Source organism: Microtus oregoni, unplaced genomic scaffold (assembly GCF_018167655.1).
Source record: "Microtus oregoni isolate MIOR12 unplaced genomic scaffold, Mior012 000018F_ref0000195, whole genome shotgun sequence".
NCBI classification, from domain to species: Eukaryota; Metazoa; Chordata; class Mammalia; order Rodentia; family Cricetidae; genus Microtus; species Microtus oregoni.
In genome coordinates, this window is record NW_024543077.1 from 18,876,488 (window position 1) to 18,899,787 (window position 23,300).

At 43.2% G+C, this 23,300-nt stretch overlaps 1 protein-coding gene across 1 annotated transcript in view; it reads left to right on the top strand.

Annotated features, from left to right (window-relative positions):
* Positions 1-3,281: 3,281 nt before the first annotated feature.
* The window catches only part of LOC121458665 (zinc finger protein 431-like), a gene marked incomplete at its 3' end in the record, with an annotated part of 35,429 nt that continues 15,410 nt past the window's right edge, over positions 3,282-23,300 (top strand). Inside the window, exon 1 of the mRNA XM_041667959.1 lies at positions 3,282-3,371. Within this exon, the coding sequence (XP_041523893.1) occupies positions 3,282-3,371 (90 nt within the window). The remainder of the gene's footprint in view (positions 3,372-23,300) is intronic.

The window sequence follows — 23,300 nt, forward strand, 5'->3', positions numbered from 1 at the left end:
AGATACTATTTTGCAGATAAAAGAAAAAGTCTTCCAACCTGACCCTTATGGCCACCCGGACCAGGTTCCCTATATTGTCACATGCAGAGCTTGTCCAGAGAAACCCCCTACTCTGGGTCAAACCATTTCATTACAGAGCACAGTGCAGGCACCAAGGCCGGTCTGCCCCTCCCCCGTCTCTTTTCCCTGCAGGAGGCACACATGCCAGCAGGGTCCAAGCTGGTGCTAATTCCTCCGCGCAGGACCCAGTAAGCCTGGGGGCTGTTTCTCTGGGGTTAGATACCCTATTAGAAAGCAAAAGTCCTGTAAAGAGCCTGGACCTTTTCACTTGGGCAGCAGATAGAGAGATTGCAAATAAGTATCCCTGTGGCTTTTGGTAAACCATGAATGTGGACTCAGGAGCAACAGGTAGTATGGCAAGCCAACATCAGAAGGTCCTCCCAGCCCTGTGGCATTTCTCTTCTAGGGATGCTCTGTTCTGGTCATCACGTGCTGTGTCCAGGGTAAAGCTTCTGGTTTAAAAATTGGGGAAAGTTAATCTAAGTCACTTTAAAAAATGTGCTTATAAAAAACTACAGATTGTTGGTTTCTATATTTCTTACTAAACAGTGTGTACAGAAAAAAAGTAAATTCCCAGCTCTGATTAGATGGATACAGGACTACACTGTCTTCAAGAACTATTGCTGGGGGGCTGGAGAGATGGCTCAGAGGTTAAGAGCACTGCCTACTCTTCCAAAGGTCCTGAGTTCAATTCCCAGCAACCACATGGTGGCTCACAACCATCTGTAATGAGGTCTGGTGCCCTCTTCTGGCCTGCAGGCATACACGCAAAACAGAATATTGTATACATAATAAATAAATAAATAAACATTAAAAAAAAAAAGAACTATTGCTGTAAAAGCCCTGGCCCCAGGCCAGGGCCATGTAACCCAAGCTCAGGGCCCAGCTGAGCTTCTAAGCCACCCATGTGCCCATGTTCAGATCTGAATTTAACATTTGACTGCTCGCAATACTTCTGATGAGGTGCGGACCCTGAGTTGCCCCACATGGCGACAATTCTCATTTATTATTGATATAAAAAAGGTACATTTTGGGTTGTTTTCAGATTCTGCCTATGAGAAAATAATTCTGCTATGTAAAATAGGCCCAAAATTGCTGAGTTTTGAGGTAATATGTTACCTAATTCTGAAAATTCGTCATACTAATGTTCAAAGTAGCTGTATCAGTTTGCATTTTTACCAAAAATGGAGGATTTTTATTCCACATTCTTTTAAGCATAAATTGTCAAACAATATTTTTAATCTTGGTCATTTTTACAGGGATAAGATAAAATCTCAGAATTGTTTGATTTGCATTTCCCCAATGAATAAGGATGTTATATTTAAGCAAATTTTAAATATCTTTCAGTCATTTTAAGATCATCTATTGAGAATTTACAGTTTAGGTCTGTAACATAATTTTATTGAATTATTTGTTCTTATTAGGACTAAGTTTTTAAGTTCCTTATATGTTTTAAAAATAATTGATAAAGATACCTTCCCATTCTACAGGTTGATATTATGTTCTGTTGATTATATCCTTTGCTACACAAAAAGCTTCTTAATTCTGGAGATCTCATTTATTGGTTGTTTCTCTCAATGTCTATGCCACTGAGGCTGTGTTTGAAAATGTATTTAAAACTTTTTTCTTCTATGAGGTTCAGTATCGTTGGTTTTATGTTAAGGTCTTTGATTTGTTTGGGTTTCAGTTTTGTGCATAGAGATAAATATGGATCTATTTTCATTCTTCTATGTCTAATTAATTCTTAAAGGGAGAAACTGACAGTCAAAATGCCGGGCTCATGGCAAATCTCAGGGGCAAGGCACCCCACTAATTTGGCCAAGGTAAAACAGGTTCTTCAGGGGCAAGTTAAAATCTGTGTTTCTTAAATGTTCACTGGAGGTTTACAGGCATTTTACCCAGCCACTAAAGGTCAGCAGGCAGTGGTAGCCATGACCTTCATAGGAAAGTCAGCATCAGATATAAGGAGAAAGTTACAGCAAGTAGATAGGTTGCAAGATTATAGCTTGCAGAATTTGGGGAGAAAGAGAAAATGTTAAATGAGAGACAGAGAAAATGAAGCGAAAGAGAGAGGGGCCGGAAGCGAAAGAAAGAGAAAGGCGGGAGGCAGACAAAAGTAAAAAAAAAACAGAGGGATCATAAACAAGAAAGAAATTTGACTAGGAAAAAAAAGACAGGACTCAGACAGATAGGAAGCCTGAACAACAGAAGATCAAAGACAAATGAAGATGGACAGAGGCACTCCCTGGAAAAAGGCCAATGTGCTTATGGCAAGAAAAAGGACATTAGATTCCTCTATAGATTTTCTAAGGGACACAGGGACTGACCACTCTGTGCTAAAACAACTGTTGAACAAAATGGACACCTACGAACTATAAAATTGGGACAAGAACAAATAAATGACTCATTCCTCCCTGATCACCCCTAAATGTATTATCAAAGCCTTTTGTTGACCAAACGAGGGACTTTGCTTTCCCTGCTGTTTTCAGATCTGTAGGAGATGCAGGCTGCTTGTCTGCCTCAACCTCCACCACACCCTCCTCACGAGGATGACCACCTCCCCCTGCCACACCACCAGAGAACTCCTTGCCTCCCAGCAACTGCCTTGGTGCCATGCTTGCCCTAAAGCCTGCATGAGCCCTGGCTGCTCACCCTGCAGTCTCACTCCCCTCACACATGTCAGACTGTGATAGAGCACTCCCAATGCTACCACAGGTGCCCTCCTGCACTGGGCTGCTGCTCCTGTGCCCTGCTCACACCGATGGACTATGGATCCTACCAGCATCTGCAGAAAGGACATGTGACTGGCAGAATGGCAGACTGAGCTGTGCCAGGCAGAGCCGGAAATGATGGCGAAGCTTGCCTGGGGCACAAGGCTGGGGGTCTGAGCCAAGCAGGTATACAAGACTGAAGGTAAGCGGAAGGTGGGGGGCAGCAATGGTGGACAGGAAGCAAATGATCTGGGCCAGTAATCTCCCTGAAGGGACATTGGCCCGACCAGAAAGCAGAACTTGTGGCTTTGATACAAGCTCTACAGATGGTAGAGGGAATGTCTACGCTGACGGCAGGTATGCTTTTGCCACTACCCACATACATGGAGCAATATACAGACAAAGAGGACTGTTGACATCTGCGGAAATTTTTTTGAGCCTCCTCGAGGCCACACAGTTGCCAAAGAAGATAGCCATCATACATTGACCATTACTGGGATCGCCAATGTAATGGCTAAAAAGATCATAAAAGAAATCTTCCCAAGGTTTGGAATGCCCAAGGTCATCATGTCCAATAATAGACCTGCCTTTATTGCCCAGGTAAGTCAGGGCATGGCCAAGACATTGGGGATCAATTGAAAATTGTGCTTACCAACCCCAAAGCTCAGGTCAGATAGATAAGATAAATAAAATTCTAAAAGAAAATTTTTACAAATTAACAAAAATTGGCCCTAGAGACCGGCAAAATGACTGGATAGACCTCCCTCCCTCTGTCCTGTTCTGGGTTCAAAGCACCCCTGGGTGATTTAAACTCACTACTTATGAGATCCTATGTGAGGGCTGCCACTGCTCACTAAGGCAAATGAGGAATATAATCTTGATGCTGTTCTTCCCAGAATGTTATCTGCCCACCTAAAGGCCATCCTGATCATCCAAACCCAGGTGTGGAAGCCTCTTGCTGCTGCCTACCAGCCCAGACACCCAGAGATTTCACATTTGTTGGTGATTCCATATACGTCTGGAGACATCAGTCCCAGAGTCTTAAACCTTTCTGGAAGGGACCCTACACCATGCTCCTTATGACAACCACCACTCTCAAAGTAGAAGATGTTGCAACCTGGATCCACACATCTCACATAAAGCTGACACCTCCACAGGATGACTCAGGACCCTCCAGATAAAAGCTTCAGCACACCCAAATCTAAACTAAGAACTCTTAAAAAAATACCAAGCGAACTCTCCCCAGGACTCTTCCCTACATGCAGACACTATGACTGATATATTTGACTGTGGGGGATGGGATGTAAGCAAACTTGACAAGATGGGGGGAGCTGAACTAGCCCCCTCCTGCAGGGGCCCTAAGCACCACACCAAGCCCTCAGGCCCTGCCATTTCCCAGCTCCCTCCCTAAAAACCCCAAGTAGATTCTTTCCAGTCCCAGGACTGTAGAAAATACCAACTCCTGACGTTCATTCGTGAACAACTCAATATTACCCAAGTTTTAGTACTGACCCACCAATATCAGGCTCTCAAGAGAGACCTCAGAAAATCCCAAGATTGGGATTTGACAAAACAACAGAAGGGAATGAAAGACTCTAAATGCACTTGTAAGCCCCCTCAACCCTAAGACATTTTTCTAAAACCTTACACTCACTCTTGGAAACGGGACAGTCGCACACACACACACACACACACACACACACACACACACACACACGCGCTGGACTGCTTATCTTCCTATATCCTTGTGAATAATCTTCAAACGTAACTCCATTCTGGGAATTGAGGCAAAGACAACCCACAGATGTTGACTCAGTTCCTGATGTGTTGATTTAGTCACTAGAACAAGGTCAGGAAGACCACAGAGATGCTCTCCCTTATCACCCGACCACGCAACTATTCTCCTGCCCTGGAATAGACCAATCACTGCTAGTAACCCTTTGAATAAGCCAATCCAATAAGGTGGAAAACAACCTACAGGTTCCCCCCTTGTGTCTGTGGCTTTTTGCTTTAAAAGATGGACTGTAACAGCTATCAGATGTCCTTCATATCCCGAACTTGAAGGGCCCTATCATGACATAATAAAAATCCTCTTGCTTTAATATCAATTGAGGCTTTGTGAGTGGTGTCTGGAGCAACTACTCCCTGATGATTGGACTTCTAGTCCAACAGAGTATAAATAGAAAAATTAGAAACTGAAAGTTTAAAAATTTAATTGACTATAAATCACAGTATATTAGTTAGGGTTCTCTAGAGTCATAGAATTTATGGACCAAATCTCTTTCCATTCATCTATCTATCTATGTATCTATCTATGTATTTATCCATCCATCCATCATCTATCTATCTATCTATCTATCTATGTATCTATCTATCTATCATCATTCTATCTATGTATCTCTCTATCATCTCTCTATCATCTGTCTCTATCTATTATCTATCATCTATCTATCTATCTATCTATCTATCTATGTATCTATCTATCATCTATCTATCATCTATCTGTGATCATATGGGGATTTTTGGGGGAATAACTTTCAGAGTGCAGTCCAAAAATGGCTGTCAGTGAAAGGAAGGTTCAAGAATCTACCTCAGACCCACAAGACTGGGTGTCTCAGCTGTTTTTTGTATATGCTGGAATCGCAAAGAAGTAGACTTTAATGACAATGAAGGAATACCTGTGCTGACAAGGTGAGGGAATGCAGAGATGTTGAAGACTCCACTACTATACAGGAAATGCACATGTGACAGAGCACTAGGCAGATCCACAGGAGGTGTATACATCCACCCAAACATGGAACAAGCTATTTTGCTGAGCTGCGGAAACACTTCTCTTTTGGAAAAGTCATTGGCATATCTGTCTGTGTTAACTTTGTGAAGCCATGATTCTTCCCAAAACACCTCAGCAGTGTGACTTCTGCAGGGCAATGGTGTGACCTTGCTTCCCCACACCAGTGGGCTTTAGAGTGATAACATTCATTCCTTTTTCTAACAGTCAAATTGACATTTGTCAGTCCCACAAATTTACCCTCTAACAGACCACATAGAAATTTCTATAGAAGGCAGGCATTGAGCAGTAAGACAGCATGCCCCACCTTTGCTAAAAAACAAATCTGGGCATTCCCAAAACTGGTTATCACAAAGAGATTAGAATGGGTGAATCCAGGATTTAGGCAAGTTTATTAACTTTATCTAATGGTTTGGAATGTCAGGTACTTCCCCTTGACTGCTGGCTCTTTCTTTCCTGGGTCAGGTCACCTGTTCAGGAGTACTGCTTTGTCTGGTTCTACCTGCCTGTTTTTGTCATTCTGATATGCCTATTATCATTGTTCTTGCTTGTGGAATATTCCTACTATGTCTGTAAAGACTAGAACCCTCATGGAGACCAGCCCTTACTCTTATTCTTCTTCTCTTCACTACTTCTACTTCTTCCCCTTACTCTCCTTTCTTCTTTTTCCTTCCTCTTAGTCTCTTCCCCTTCCCCTTCTTCACCTTCACCTTCTCCTTCTTCTTTTCTTTTCTTTTCTTTTCTTTTCTTTTCCCTTCTTCACTTCAATTCTTTCCCCTTGCATGAAAAATAAGATGCAGAGGTAATGTACTTAAGTTTAATTTTTACACTCAGATTCTTGCCTGTTGTACACATCCAATTCTAAGCACTCTGGGGGTACTGAGGCTGGCACTCCAGGCTCCCTGGTAGAGAAAAATAATACCCCATTTTTATTCTTCCATTGTCCGTCCAGAAGAAGGTGTGACACAAATTGAAGGTGTGCCTTCTACCTTCAAGGTCTAGATCAAAGTTGAGTGTCATTCATCCTTACTATTTGGATCATTGGCCTGTTGTCCTCCTCCCTTAAGGTACAGATCACAACCGTGCCCTTCAGGTTTTTTTTTTTTTTCGAGACAGGGTTTCTCTGTGGTTTTGGAGCCTATCCTGGAAATAGCTCTTGTAGACCAGGCTGGCCTCGAACTCACAGAGATCCACCTGCCTCTGCCTCCCGATTGCTGGGATTAAAGGCGTGCGCCATCACCGCCCAGTTTGCCCTCCAGTTTTGAATTGTAGTTCATTTCTTATATAATAAAGTTGAAAAGCAAGAACAACTATCATAATCAATCCATTGTCAACATGACATACAATCATACCACCTTATTAATTTCCAAATGAAAATCAATAACCGGGTTGTAATTATGACTAAACTTAACATAATTATGTCAAATACAAATGATTATATATTTAGAATAGTGGCAATGTCCCTTGGAGGATTTATTCTAGTATCTCAAACTTATGATAACCACAAATATTCTCTTAATTGATATTGCAACATATGATAAGGAAATTTAAAGGACATAGAAATATCTTTACAAGGACGGGCGGTGGTGGCGCACGCCTTTAATCCCAGCACTCCGGAGGCAGAGACAGGCGAATCTTTGTGAGTTTGAGGTCAGCCTGGTCTACAAGAGCTAGTTCCAGGACAGGCTCCGAAGCTACAGAGAAACCCTGTCTCAAAAAACCAAAAAAAGAAGAAGAAAAAAAGAAAAAAGAAGCCGGGCGGTTGTGGCGCACGCCTTTAATCCCAGCACTCGGGAGGCAGAGGCAGGCGGATTTCTGTGAGTTCGAGACCAGCCTGGTCTACAAGAGCTAGTTCCAGGACAGGCTCCAAAACCACAGAGAAACCCTGTCTCGAAAAAGCAAAAAAAAAAAAAAGAAAAAAGAAATAAGTTCACAAATGCATTATCAACAAAATACAACAGAAACACTCATTTCAGTTAAAGTTCTCATTGCTGCAATAGTCACATGACATTAGATGGTATTTAGAGCTGCCATATTCTGCTGCCCATTCTGTGTTTCTCTCGACCTCTGCAAGCACTTCACAAGGTCTTGGGTCTTTTCCTAGAGAAATGACCCATGCCTTCATTCCTGATGGGTATGTGATGTTTGTCATACTTATTGTATTATACTGTTTTTGTTTCTCATTTGTCTTAATGGCAAGCCCTGGTATGACAAGGAGATGCCCTAAAATATCTCTTGCATTCTGGACATATCCTGCTTATCTCTATTGTGATAAGACAATCCAATTTCCCCAAGCTAAACTGCATATACCACCCTGCCTAAAGTTGTTATTCTTTCTCTAGTCTGTTGGTTTAAGACCACTTGAAGCCCAAATGTCCTTTTCACAGAGGAAGTTTTCCAGTGTAGTCAACCTGCCAGTTGGTTGGTGGCTGGTCACTCTAGTAATGGTGTCATATATGGGGCTAAGTTTTGGACTGTGCTAATGCATAATATGGCAACTCAGCAAAACTGTAACTAAGTCCTTGATGAGTTCAAGTCTGTGTTCTTGAACCCATGACTATCTCCCACTTTGTCAATGTCGCCGCTTTGGTCATGGGCCCATTGGACACTAACATGAATAACTGGGAAAAGAGGCTGATTGTACATGGAAGAGTCATTCTGTCTCTAAGTTTTGAACTCCTCCTCAGCTGAATGAACATTTTGATCAGCATTTACAAGGAATACAAGGATCTTTATCCCCCTTTCCCCTTCACAGAGATTATTCACATTCTCCTTCCTCAGATGTCTTCTCTCACCAATTTTCTAATCATGCTCTTTACTAATCCCTCAGCATCCAGTCAAACCAATGGATAAAGTCCATCAATCAGTTCATTGCTAGTTGTAGATTAGACCATTTCTCCTTCCAAATAAACCACATTGAAATGTGTATTGTTTGATTTTCTGCCCACTGTGAACATTTCCTTTCACAAGTATCTTTCAGGGTTGTCCCAGCCAGGGATTGTAATCCTGCAGCTGCCTAATTCTGGGTGGTTCGTGCATGATGTATAGAACCATCAGCCAGGGCCTACTCATCTCTTCCTCATTCAACCAGTAATAGGGAATAGACTATAGGTGTATTATTGACAGCAGAAGGCATTGTAACAGGAGTAGAAACCGTTGGAAGTTGACCATTTCTTCATGTAGCTTCCTTGTGTCTTCAGGACCTACTTGGTCCTGATCGCTAATATACCACTTCCATTTGATAACAGGTTGCAGCTGTAAATGTCCTACTTTATAAATTGATAGATCCAGAAATACTCAGCTCGTGATGGGCATTTCACATCACCTGGTAATGATTTAAGCCACATATAGTTGATACTTTTAGGTTCTAGGAGTCATGTAGGGACAGACAAGCCCTCAGGCACCCAGGGATGTTAAAGGCTCCCTCCTGCATGATCCACATATTACTCAGCTAAGCCCTTCCCTGCTTGCATGAGCCCCATCATCTGCATATGATGTAGCCTTGTCAACCCCTGTGTGCATACACCAGACAGCTTGTAAAAGCTGGATGAGCCATCTTCCTCCCTCTCTGCACACTGACTTCCCAGGCCTGTGCACATCCCCTATAATAAACTCCTAGGAGTATTTGTTGTGTGCTCTGTGTTTCCTTCTTGTTAAGAAAAAATCCTAGCTGGGCGATGGTGGCGCACGCCTTTAATCCCAGCACTCGGGAGGCAGAGGCAGGCGGATCTCTGTGAGTTCAAGACCAGCCTGGTCTACAGAGCTAGTTCCAGGACAGGCTCCAAAGCCACAGAGAAACCCTGTCTCGAAAAACCAAAAAAAAAAAAAAAAAAAAAAAAAAAAAAAAAAGAAAAGAAAAAAAAAAAAGAAAAACTCCTAGCCCATAGAAGTCCAATTAGGTAAAATGAAACCAAATCAAAATGCCCATCATTTTATTAAGTACAGAGCCCTCTGATGACCGATCCCAGTTGGGACACAGGATGGGGGTGGGGGGTGAGAGGGAGGAGTCCATGCAAACTGGGAACTAAGTGTTTTTCTTTTAGGATCATACCTAAATACACTGTTGGAGAGGTCCTGACCCCTCCCTGGGGGGGTTGTACCTGGAATGCTGGAATTTGTAATCCAGGCTAATGTAACTCCTCATTCACTGGGTGCTGCAATGTCAGAGCCTGTAGGCTATGTTCCAGACTTAACATTTCTCACTTGTGCCAAGTAATTTCATTGACCCACTGTCAAATGTTCAGTTTTATGGTATGTACTCACATATTTGAGTATATTTATTTGTGCAAATGTTTTTATGGGCAGCAGTGGCAGATATTTGGAATGAATTTAAGAGGTAATATTGTTCCAATTCTCCGGTGTTCCTTTTTTGGATGTTACTCAGGTTTCTTGTTTTCCTGGGTTGTGTAATTTTTTTTGTTTGTAGACTGTGTAGTAGCTGTGGCCTCCCACCTAGTCAGCCTTCTCAGAGCAAAAGCAGCTTTCTCTGAGATTAATAGAGATCATTATAACTGTTCCTCCAGAAGCACTGTATACAGGGCTGTTAGGTGACTTTTCCTTGATGTGTTCTCTATTTTTTTGTGTTTGTGAAAATTATGGTGTTGGTAAAGTTATCTTTTAGAATAAGCATCAAGATTGATAGTCGACTTTTCACAGTGTCATCTACTTGAATTTCAAGCAAGACCTTATGGTACAGTATGAACATGCCAGAGACATTTCTTTCCGTCATTTATCTAATTTACATTTGTTCCTACATGATTTTGACGTAAGAATGTCCCTAAAGGTCTCTGCTTTTACATTGGGATTATGGTTAGAAGTGGACTTGTTAACTGAGCATACTTAAGGAAAGGGAGATGATACATGAGAATGTTCAGACTCCCTACGTAAAATCTCCATGCTTCATTTGTTGAGGAACAATACTGTTTTGAAAACAACTCCCACACTCTTTGTGCCTCCTGCAGGCAAGAATTTTTTTTTATCATTTCTTCTATCTTGGCTGCTGAAATGTCTGGCTATTTTTGGTAGTTAAAACTGACTACCTTTGGGATTACCTGATACACAAAGAATTGATTATACCTGAGGGAGATTTTACTTAAAGGTTTTTGAACTGGGAAAATCCTCCATTAATCTGTATAATTTGAGATGATGGAACTCACCTTAAGCTGCTTGGTGTTTGTTCACAATTAACCAGTGAGCCATCTCTCCCACCCATGTGTGTGCACAGTCTTAAAACCATCACTCTTGAGCAGAGGTATTGGGATTTTCTGCATTTGAGACCAGTCTGGCCTACAGAATGAGTTCTGCAACCACACAGAAAAATCCTGTCTTGAAATCACAAAAAACAAAAACAAAAACAACAACAACAAAAAAAAAAACAACCTGAATCCAACAAAGACTATGGCCCAACTTACTCAGCATCTTACATTCTGGTAGCAGCAGTCACATATAAAGTATTTTGAAGAAGAAAAGTATCTTTTTTGCCTCTGTGCTCTAGCTCTGGCTACCAAGCTCATTCCTTTACTAGTATTAGAGCCTACTTCATTGTAATTTTGATGAATACTTAAAACCAGCTGAGTCACAGAGAATTGTGGGCAGAACAACTACTAGAATCTTCACCTGACCTTAGACAAAAGGCTGAGAAGCAAGCTATTGGATTCTTCAATTGCCATTGGTAGGCAGGTATTCTTTTTTTTTTTTTTTTTTTTATTGAGAAAAGGTGAAAAAAAAAAAAAACAAGTTTCCACCTCCTCCCAGCCTCCCATTTCCCTCCCCCTCCTCCCCCCCTACGCCCCCTCCTCCCACCCTTCTCCCCCTCCCCCCACTCCTTTCCCCCTCCCTCTCCAGTCCAAAGAGCAGTCAGGGTTTTCTGCCCTGTGGTAAGACCTAGGACCTCCCACCTCCGTCCATATCTAGGAAGGTGAACATCCAAACTGGCTGGGCTCCCACAAAGCTATCACATTACGTAGGATCAAACCCCCGTGCCATTGTCCTTTGCGTCTCATCAGCCCTCATAGTTCGCCATGTTCAGAGAGTCCAGTTTTATCCCATGCTTTTTCAGTCACAGTCCAGCTGGTAAGTTACCTGGACAACAGCTTGTGAGACATTCTAATAAGCCCACTTTTTACATACATGGTGAGATTCATTCTACTGTTCATGTAGAGAATCTTGAATACTGCCGTTGTATATTTTATTCACCTGACTATGGAGGGAGATGTACTGGCTAACAATAGTGCTCATGAAGACATTTTTTCTAGCTCCATTATTCTCTACATATTCAAATTTCTATGAACACTACTCTTTTTATTATTATTCATTTGCTTGGAGTTTGCTTCAAATTTAAGGAACAAAACCCTTAAAGTAATGGAGCCATTATCCAGCTTTCCTATGGGGGAAAGAGCAATCATCTTGATTGATATCTGGTTCTGTTGGACTCTAGCGTCAAAACACTGAGAAGGAGTCAACCCCAGAGACCATCTCACACACCACAGCTGATACAAAAGCATGAGGATTTTATTAATTCTGTCATGACAGGGTCCCCCAGCATTCGGGAAACCAAGGGACCCCGAATAGCGGGTACAGTCTACTTTTAAAGGGGCCACAGAAGCAAGGGGGATTGTTCTTTGACTATTCTGATTGGCTTATTTGAAAGGGCTATTACCAATAATTGACTGGAGAGCTGTTGCCAGATCAGATGAGGTAAGAGGTCATTTTGACCCTATTTCCCAGGGGACCGAACCAAAACATACGTATATGGGTAATTGTTCAGGAACTGAGTATGTGCGAGTGTAGCTGTTAGGTCCTTGGTTCCCAGGGGAGGAGGGGAAGCACTGTGGCACAGAGGCTGAGAGGATTCAGAATTGTCAAAAATGGCTTCAGGATTGTCTTAAAGTCTTACATTCCCTCCTCTTATTTGGTCAAATATCTCAATCTTGAGATATTAGTAAATTTGGAGGACCAATTGGATCTGTACACAGAAATTAACAAACCAGTGTTTTTTTTTTTATAATAGGGAGGTCCTGCTGACAAGCATAGCCAACAAGATTGTGTCAAGCTGGGGTCAGTACTATTTAGCAAAGAAAAGGCTCCCACTATCAGATTAAACAGTCACTGGCCTGTATTAGAGCTTGCCAGCAGTGAAGCAGGAGTTGTAGAAGGGTTTTTAGGACTAGGAGTGGAGCCCAGGGCCCTGGAAAGGGGGGGGCTACCTCAGCAGGAGCTAGCTGGCCCTGGTCAGGCAATACCAAGTTGGGCCCTAGTACTATGGTTGGAGGTGTTACAACAACTCACAGGGTGAACAGAATCCCTATGTCTTTTCTACCTGGATCATACAACTATAACCCCAAGTATTGCCTGTTAACTGGTTAGCTCTTTTTTTTTTTTTTTGTTTTTACTAAGTCCTTTTTGTTAACCCTCAACCTGGAGACATTGACATTGGTTTTACATTTTCAGGCAGCACAATAAAATACTTTAAGCTCCCCCCCCATACTGCAGAGTTTGCTTTCCCCCCAGACAAATATATCATTCAGAATATTTGTATACAGGATAAAAGTTTCTGGGGGTTTGCTCAGTATCCTCCCAAGAGTAATTTGTTAAACCTAGGTCAAAAGTTAGCTGAGGGAACCAGGTATTCAGGGGATAACTCCAGTGGCTAGCCTTAAGGCTTGCCCAGTCTCAAAGTTAGTTAGGGTCCAGAGTAAACGTCAGGGCAAAGATCAGCAAGCCTGGCAGAGTCAGGCCTCCTTGAGAGGATTTTGGGTACGTTGAAGCATTCATTTGGATGGTCCTGGGTCATCCTGTGAAGGTGCAGGCTTGATGTGAGATGCATGCATCCAGGCTGCAATACCGTCCACTTTGAGGGCAGTAGGTGTAGGGTCCCTTCCAGCGAGGTGTAAGGTTCTGGGGCCGGTGTCTCTGAACATATACAGAATTGCCAACCTGGAATGGGTGTGAGATTTCCGGGTGCCTGGGCTGGTGTTGGGAGGTGCCAGCAGAGAAGCAGGGAGAGTAGCTTAGTCCAGCGGGCAGCAGCAGGGATAGCTAGGGCCCCTTTAGGGAGGGTCTAATCTAGCCTGCAGCAGCAGGCTCTGATCAGATAGTACTTGGTTTTAAATACCATCTTATGCCCCAAGTCCTTCCCGACACCCATGGAGACAGTCCCGCTGCTCGCCCCTGGGAGACAAGTGGGGGAGATGTCTGAACCCCCGTGCCCAAATATTTCCTCCAGGGGAAAATCTTTTGCCAGCCTCCAGGGGCAGCTGTGGGGGATATGTATCTCGGATATCCCAGGAGGCTAGCCCTGCCACTAGTTGACAGAAATCAGGGGTGAGGGCAGAGGTATCAAAGCAAGGGCTTGAGGAGGTGTGGATTGCAGGTATGAGCGGGCAGCTGCTGTTCTGGCTGTGGGGTTCTGCAGCTTTCCTCATGTCCCTCCGGATATACCCCAGGCGTCAATTCTGGAATGAATGTAAGATTTCCAGGTGTCAGGGTGGCCAGGGTTCTCTATGTCTGGGCTCGGAGATCTGGAGGGCCTTTAACCGCGCCTGCAGATGGGGTTTGTGAGCAAATGGGTCATGAGGGGCCTTAGGAAACTAAGAGGGGGATCCCCGATATTGGATCTCATAGGGGGTTAGTCCAAGCTGAGACGGGGTGTTTTGCACACAGAACAGGGCTAGGGGAAGGAGCTGTACCCAGTTTCTAGTGCCAGATTCCAAAGGCTAATTTGGTAAGGGTCTATATCCTTTTTACCTGTCCTGAACTCTGGGGTCTGTATGTACAATGTAATTTTTCCCAGTCTTACATATGCCCTGACTTTTCTGAGTAACAAGGCAGTTTTACCATCAACCTCGATTACCTTGAGCAGGCCAAACCTTGAGATTTCTTCTTTGATCTTCTTAGTCCTGGTAAGAAAAAGCTTCTCTGCCATCCGGCCGATGTCCCTTTAAGTAGGCTGCTCAGGTCATTCACCATGGCTGCCCTGTCTTCTTCAGCAAATCCTACCAGCATGTGTCAACAAAACCAGCTCTGCTTGGGCATTGCTGTACCCCAAGCTTCCCACAGATGCGGTCTGGGAGCTGGGAGCAGTTGTTCTCTGTGAAACTTGCAAGCAGCTCGGGAAGGCTGTTTGGAATTGGGCTCCGGCATCTCCCAGCCCCTCCTCCCTTCCTTCAGTCAGTTGCTGCCTGTGGGGGCAGGTGGCTATAAGTTGAGTTCCCAGGCTTGGGCTGTGACCCAGGCAGCTGGGAGGAGGATTCAGCTGGCAGTGGCTGCAAAGCCTTCCTCAGCGAGGTGGGCACAGCAAAGGCAGAGAGCAGCCTGCTATTCTTTACAGCCCTGGAGAACAGTAGGGGAAGTCAAAGTCTCCAACAGGTCTTTTTGTAATAAAAGTGTGGGATACTCAGGAATAATCAGCAGTCCTTGTGTACACAGTCAAATGCTTTAGACATAGCGAGGGGGAACTCCTCCCCCTTTTCCCCCGTACACCCCAGAATCAGACACCTGGGTGTACAGTGTAAACAAGGAAGGGAATTTCAGTACTGTCACTGTGGCTGCTGCGTAGGCCTCTCAGGTGGGCAGAGCATCGCTTCAGTAGCCGGCTGTGCTTGGTGCCATTCTCCGACCCGCTTCTGCTCAGCAGCTGCTTTGGGAAGTGTCTTGAGCCCAAAGTCCTGTAGGGCCACTTCTCACTGAAGTCTGCATTCGGCCACTCAGGGGCTGCTCTGTCTGAGGTGCACAGTCTCTGCAGCTGTCGTCTTCTGTTGCCTCCCTATCGGTCTAATTTTTTCCTTTACTAAGTCCTGGAGGGAGCATCTCTGCAGTCTCTCCATTCTCTGCAACTTGCTGTCTGATGCTGACTGGACTATAAAAGACATCATTACATTGGCTTGGCGATCTGCTGCCATGGGATCAAAATGGGTGTACATCCTGTACCCCTCCAATAGTCTTTCTAAAAATCCTGCAGGAGTACTATCAGACCTTTGTACTATTGCTCTTACCTTAGCCAAATTAGCAAATTAGTGGGGTGCTTTGCAACCCCCCCTTTTTCTTTTTAGACCCGCAAATTGGACTCTGGCAATAAAGACGGAGCTGCTCCCTACCAGATGGAGTATTGAAATCCCATTCTCTATCTTGTCCGGTGATTGGGTTGGCCTGCTGTCAGCTCCTGGGACATTCTTTTTTTTTTCTCTGTGGTTAGGAGCACCTGTAAGAGCTGCTGGCAATCATCCCAAGTGGGCTGATGAATAACAAATTCTATAAGCCCAGTCATGGCCTGAGGGTCCGTAGAAAATGAAGGGTTGTAAGTAAAGATTAGAAGCAGAAAAAGGCAGTATTGTAATTGGCCTGCTACTGAGCGAAGGGGAAAGCTTGGGAGGTCACTCTCATCCTTCCCCTGTCCCAGCATAGATGCTGAGTACTGAAGTTTTCAGGGCTAGGGTCCGACCAACGGGGCTCCTCAGGAACGAAGTGCTTCCTCTGGGGGAGGAGGAGGGAGAAGTCTGACATGCTCGGCTGAATATCAGGAAGAACCAGAGGTGCCTGGATTCTGGGTTTCTTTTGCTCCTGTACAGGAAAGAGAGAAGACAGAAGGCTTGGGGAGGGGCAGCCACCACCTCCTCCTGCAGTGGGGCTGCTTTCGGAATCAGGGAAACTGATGATGGCCAGGGGGCTAGTGCCAGGTTCTGAATTCCTGCAGGTGGATTTTAACAAAGACAAACCGACATACAAAAACAAAAATACAAAGAGACAGACATAAACTCAAAACCAGAAGTTGGTGCTCTCACCACCATTCTGATGTAGAACTGAAAATACACAAGAACAAAAAGACAGACATAGACTCAAAATCAGAAGATGCGGCAACAAACTGATACGAACCTGGAAGGGAGTGGGCGATAAGGGCCACACTCCCTAGAAACTAAGATGACCTGGTCGCTCCTAGTTTCACAAATTGCCAGTGAAGCATCCTCCACGGCTGAGCCAGGGAGTATTCCTGGACATGTCTGTCCCACTGCCTGGTCCACTTCAAATACTAGCCCTGCGCAGGTACAATATTTCTTCAAATTTACTCATTCACAATTACACAGAAACAGAAACACAATACACAAACAAACAAACATAAAAATGAGCTCATTTCTTTATACCTCCAACTGGGTCTAGAGTGTGTCTGGGAGCAACTCGATTCCCAGTCAGGGAACCAAATGTTGGACACTAGCGTCCAAACACCGAGAAGGAGTCACCCCCAGAGACCATCTCACACACCACAGCTGATACAAAAGCATGAGGATTTTATTAATTCTGTCATGACAGGGTCCCCCAGCATTCGGGAAACCAAGGGACCCCGAATAGCGGGTACAGTCTACTTTTAAAGGGGCCACAGAAGCAAGGGGGATTGTTCTTTGACTATTCTGATTGGCTTATTTGAAAGGGCTATTACCAATAATTGACTGGAGAGCTGTTGCCAGATCAGATGAGGTAAGAGGTCATTTTGACCCTATTTCCCAGGGGACCGAACCAAAACATACGTATATGGGTAATTGTTCAGGAACTGAGTATGTGCGAGTGTAGCTGTTAGGTCCTTGGTTCCCAGGGGAGGAGGGGAAGCACTATGGCACAGAGGCTGAGAGGATTCAGAATTGTCAAAAATGGCTTCAGGATTGTCTTAAAGTCTTACAGTTCCTGCTTTTCTCTTTCCTGTTGTGTAAAATCCCTGTGAAAACCATGTAAAAAGTACCTTCAGTTCATCTGACCTCAGAATGAAGCCATAGAACAAATATTTCATTTTGTAACTTTAAAACTCTCTTTAATTGTTAGTATTCTAGGCATCCTTACCTCTGTCAAAGAGGAAATTACGCCACCACCTAGCACAGTGTATCATACCAGCCACGTAGTGTGCTGGAAGAAAAAGGGAAAGTTCCTAGGAGTGCAAAAAGATGACATTGATTGCTTTAGTAGCCATGGGAAAGTGCTATTGAAATGTATATATTCTCATATCTGGAGAAGTTCTCTGTTGGGGTGAATGGATTGCACAGGAACCAGTATTCTGTCTCTTTAAGCAAACTATATACCGATGGGAGGTGCTCTTGTCACTCAGGACTCACTAGCCAATCATGCACTCCAGGTGACCTGCCAGTCAGAAGCAGTGCAGGTCTCTTCCGGGCAGCCATCTTCAGTCTTGGCTTTGAAGCAGAGCTGGTGCCTGTGGATTCCTGTTCTCGGGTGCAGTTGCTGTTGCAGGGAGATGATGAGCTGAGGACTTTGGCAAAATGGAGAAGCACAACATGGTGAGTGAGGGAACGCTGTCTCCTGGTGGGGAGGAGCAGAGGGCGAGGTGCGGAAAACACTATGTTGTTACCTCCATGGGTCTGAGTGGGAACCTGTCGCCATATTCCCTGTATTGTGAAGTCCCTCATGGTCCCTGCTAACTCCGGAACCTAGGGGCAGGCCTCTGAATAACTTTGCTCTGTGGCTTCATCTCCTTAGAGTATTGGGAGCAGGAAGTTTTGTGTAAAAACACTTTCCTAGTCAACTTCAACAGGGTTGATGCATTCATGGACAAGTTGCCAAACTCAGAGAAGCCTAGATTCTCCAATATCTTCTCAATATCGAGCACTTTGCATTTAAGCTTTAAATATAATCTGAATCTATATTTAAATTTGTAAAAGTTATCAAAGGCATCTCACGTGTTGTGTAGCTTTCGACTACTGTACCAAAATGTAGAAGAGTAGAATTGGTGATACAATAGGTTGAACAATGCTTAAAAAATGATTAAGTCTCACAAAGTAGAATTTAGCAGAGGGAGAACAGCATCTAAAACACCAAACTTTAAGTATATGCTAATTAGGGCTGGTAGAGATTAGAATGCCCAGGTATACATTGTTCACCAGGATTGTCCAGATATTTGACTCCAAACCATTTCAAAGAAGCCAGCACTCACTCGGGAGGCAGAGGTAGGCGGATCTCTGTGAGTTCAGGACCAGCCTGGTCTACAGAGCTAGTTCCAGGACAGGCTCCAAAGCCACAGAGAAACCCTGTCTCGAAAAACCAAAAAAACAAACAAACAAACAAACAAAAAAACAACTGAAATGCTAAAAAAAAAAAAAAAAAAACCAAAAAAAAAAAAAATAAAATAAAAAGTCACTGCCAGGCAGTTGTGGTGCACGCCTTTAATTCCAGCACTCTGGAGGCCTATGAGGGTGAATTTCTTTGAGTTCAAGGCCAGTCTTATCTACAGGAGTTCCAGGACAGGCTCCAAAGCTACTGAGAAACCCCTATCTCAAAAAATCCCCGACTGCAGGGATTAAAGGCGTGCCCCACCACTGCCCAACTAAGATGCTATTTTTCTTCAGAATCTTACTAGGTATAGGATATATCTTCTGCAACATCTCCCCACCCTATCTTTTTTATCTTTTACTTTTCCAGTCCAGTCTTTCTCCTCCCTCACGATCTTCACCTTAGAACCCTGTCAGTGAAGAATGACCCGCTGTAACATGTTATTGGCATACTTAAGAGACTATTCTGAGAATATTTTTGCCTAAATATTTAGACTGACAAGTTGCCTGTTTCTATTTCAATTGTTCAAAATAAAATCTGGATCATTATCCTAAGGGATACTTATGGATAACAGCATATATTAAATGCAAAATCTGTCTAACCTAGCTCCCCTTGAGCATTGGACAGAGATCAATGCATAACATCATTAAAGAGACTTTTCTTTATTAATCTTCTAAATGTGTTTTGTGATTTCTCAGTAGAAAGTCATATTAATTCTAGAAGAGCTGCATTTCCATCCCTATAGAAATATTGTTTCGGAAACAACTTCTGTTTTGTTGACTCAGGTGGCCTTGGTCCCTGTCTGTTGCTTTCCTGGGCAACCTTGAGAGTCTTCTATATTACACCTTCAAAGTTCTTAAATGACTGTACCAATTCACAGTTTTAAAATTATGTATTTGCCTGGCACTAGTGGTGCACGTAGAGTCTACAAGAACTAGTTCCTGGACATGCACCAAAGCTACAGCGATACCCTGTCTCAAACAAAACCAATACATTAAAATAAAATAAAATAATGCATTTGAGCCATGTAGTTGACTGCCAACACAGTCATAGGAAAAGGATTTGCATATGGAGCATTTCTTCTCTCATCAGACCTCAATAGGAAGAATAGATTATTGTGTGCACTGCAGGGGGCACAGCATAGGCAATCAGTTGTTGGAGCCACCACTATAAAAAAGGGCCTGACTGTGGTAGCTGGAGAGGTTTGTAATTGCCCAGCATGTGTAAATTAATGTCATGTGAATGAACACAGACCAGATTGTGTGGGTGTCCAGATTAGGAAGGTTATCTCGAGTCAAGGAACATTGAATTTGCAATTAGGCAACTATCCTCTGCAGATATGATCGTTCTTTTTTTTTAAATTGAAATTTACTGAGCTCTACAATTTTCTATGCTTCACTTCCTGCCTCTCCACTCCCCTCTTCAACCCTCTCCCATGGTCCCCATGTACCCAATTTACTCAGGAGACCTCGTATGTAAGTCTCTCTTAGCATACTCTTTTTTAAAGTCAATATAGAAAATTTTATTTAATCTCAAAAGTGCATTTTTTGGTGTATTGAGAGAGGGTTTCTCTGTAGCTTTAGAGCCTGTCCTAGAACTAGCTCTTGTAGACCAGGCTGACCTCAAACTCACAAAGATCCACCTGCTTCTGATTCTGAGTGCTGGGATTAAAAGCGTGTACCACCACTGCCCAGCTAAAAGTGCATTATTATCATCACTTTAAAAATCACTTTTTGGTATCAATTTCAAATACTTTCTTTAAGTGTATTGCTGCTCTTATCTCTATTTGTTTCTGTTCTCCAATGTTTCTAAGTCATTGAGAGTTTCATTTTGTTTCTTTCAAGTTATGTTGACTTCTATGTAGAACAAGGTCTCCTATCCTTTAGGCTTGCCTCATGCTATGTAATTGAGAATTATTTTGAACACCTAATCCTGCCTCTGTTGCCAGTTCTGGGAAGACAGTCCTGCAACTCCTTCCAGGTTTGTCCTTCACTAGTCAGTGAGAAAGAAAAATAGAGCAGTTAATGAGTGTCTGCTAATCATTCTGGCTTTTATTGGTGACTTAGAAATGAAGAGGGATTGGTATAAGAATTGAACTCAATTGACCAACTTTGAAGCTGGTGTAGACACAGTGCAGGAAGTGAGAGGTTGGCCTGAGGGTGAGAGCTTTCCTCCTTCAACTGAGATTACTTACATGGAATCAGGTAGCCCTTATTGATCAGTTGCGATGCTGTATTATTATCGTGATTGACCATTGTTTGCAGTCCACAGACAATGGCAATCTGGGTGTGGGACTGACCTTATCTTGAAACCTAATTGTGATATTACAATAGTTCATCCAAAATAGATGATCTGGGTAAAATATTGTGTCCCTGCTTAACAGGACTGTTACTTTTCTGGATTAAGATCTTCATCTTTAGGGAAAATACATGACAAGTATTTATTGTGCTCTAATACAAATCCCTAGTCTCTGGAGGACATGGCTTTTAGCCTATTTCAACTTTTCAAAATAATTTTTGAGATTAAAACTACATCATATTCACATTGTCTTTGCTCCCTCCAAACCCTAACATGATCCTGATTGTTTTCTAATTCATGGTTTGTTTTTCTTTAACAACACTTACAAAGTAACCACAGTTACACAGGAACAGTGATTCCTTTATGAATGTGAGCTGTGTTTCTCTTCAGGATTTTCCATCTCTGAGGCAATGGGACGGCTGCACTGGAAAGTGAGTGTGCAATGCAATGTGCACACAGAGGACCCTGTGCTTTGGATGAGAAACAGGATGTGGTGTAGGAGAGTCGAATTATGTGTTAAATACAAACTTTCTAAACTAGGGCACTGTATGCTCAGCTGGGAGGGCAGAACTGGAAGGACTGTGCTGTCTGAGTCATTTGATCTCTGATCCTCCTATAGAGGAGCTGCTAATATTGTGAGGCCCAGCTAGGTGGCCCTAGCCTGTGAGGAATTCTGGGAAGGGTTAGCAATGGAGAGTACTAGTAGCAGACAGTTTGTGGGTTCTTTCCATGATTCTATTCTGCCTCTGCAGTAGGAGTAGTAAGGAAGATCACAAGCTATACCGTGGTGAGTGTTGGGTGTTCAGGCCTGTTGAACTGTCATTTCTGCTGTGACTTGGACTGATCATGAGCAAGACTATAGTTATGTTGGTCCATGTGGTTCATGTTGGCAGTGGCCCTTGTCGTCTGAGCCTCCCTGTATATGAATTTATTGGGGCAGGGGAGTCTCTGGAAATTCAGGATATGATGGTGATTGTCCAGAGTACACACATGGACACTGCCCTTGGTGTGCAGTGGGAAGAGAGATTAGAAAACTGAAGGTCAGAAGTTCTCAGTATTGCATTCCAATTTCAGATTTGTGTTATAAAGATTACAACTAGTTTAGGAACTGGTAGGAAATGATGATATTGATCTTCTACCAATGCATGATTAGAAGGTTTTTAATGTGATGCTGCCACTAGCTGCAATGGTGTGATCCAGTGAAGCTTAGTTCCAGGGGACAAAGGAGTTTCTGATCTGCAGAGATTTCTCAGATGTGCATTGTGTTGGGCAGGTAGATGGAGCATAAGTCACATCTTGAGCCATATTAACCCATGTAGGAGAAAATAAATTTTAAATCATTTTTCTTTTTTTCATAAACAACCTTCCTCATGACACATTATTTTAAAAAACACATCTCTTGTAAATGAGTTTAAAAAATAAACAAAATTCAGCTCCCACCTCCTTATTCCCAATTCTTCCCATTCCCTCTAAATAAAAGGGAAAAATGTAAACAAAAAATAAAACAAAACAAGAACACCTGATAAACAACAACAATAACAACAACAACAAAAACAGTGCAAAGCTTCCCAAAACAAAAGTAATGTATTTCCCCAGGGGTAAGTGGAATTTACACTGAATCCACTGTGAGTGAGTTCTTTCCGCTACAAAAATCTGCAAAGAAAGACACTCAAGACAGAAAAATAAACAAAAAGGCACCAAAAAAAAATGCACCAGACAAACTTTAGAGGAAGGAGCCCCGAGGAAAGAAGGGTACCGTGTACCTAGACCTGGTAAATCAGGAGCAGGCAGGGACTGCAAAAGGCAGAGAGAAGATGAGGGAAGGAAACAAGCTGAACAGATTGGTGCCCTCCAGAGATCTAGGTAAAAAAAGGCCTCCTACCATCCGTGCCCACCTACCCGTGAGCAGGCACATAGAGAGTGAAGTGGAGCAGGAAAATAGGGAGCAGGTTGCACATTTGAGAAGTGTCCATATCGAATCTCCAGAGGGAATATGTCACCACTACCCCATTCCCTGGGCCTGCCCTACTGCCCAGAACAGGTTCCTCCTCTGTTAGTTATGGGATTCTCCCCCTTCCACAGTATATCTTTTTTATTTATATTTATTTATTTATTATGTATACAATATTCTATCTGTGTGTATGTCTGCAGGCCAGAAGAGGGCACCAGACTTCTTTACAGATGGTTGTGAGTCACCATGTGGTTTCCGGGGATTGAACTCAGGACTTTTGGAAGAGCAGGCAGGGATTGAACTCAGGACTTTTGGAAGAGCAGGCAATGCTCTTAACCACTGAGCCATCTCTCCAGCCCAGTATATCTTTTTTAAAAAATAAATTTCCACCTTCTGTTTTTCTTTTTTTTTTAATTTTTTTTTTTTGATCCAAGGGCCAGCTGTTTAA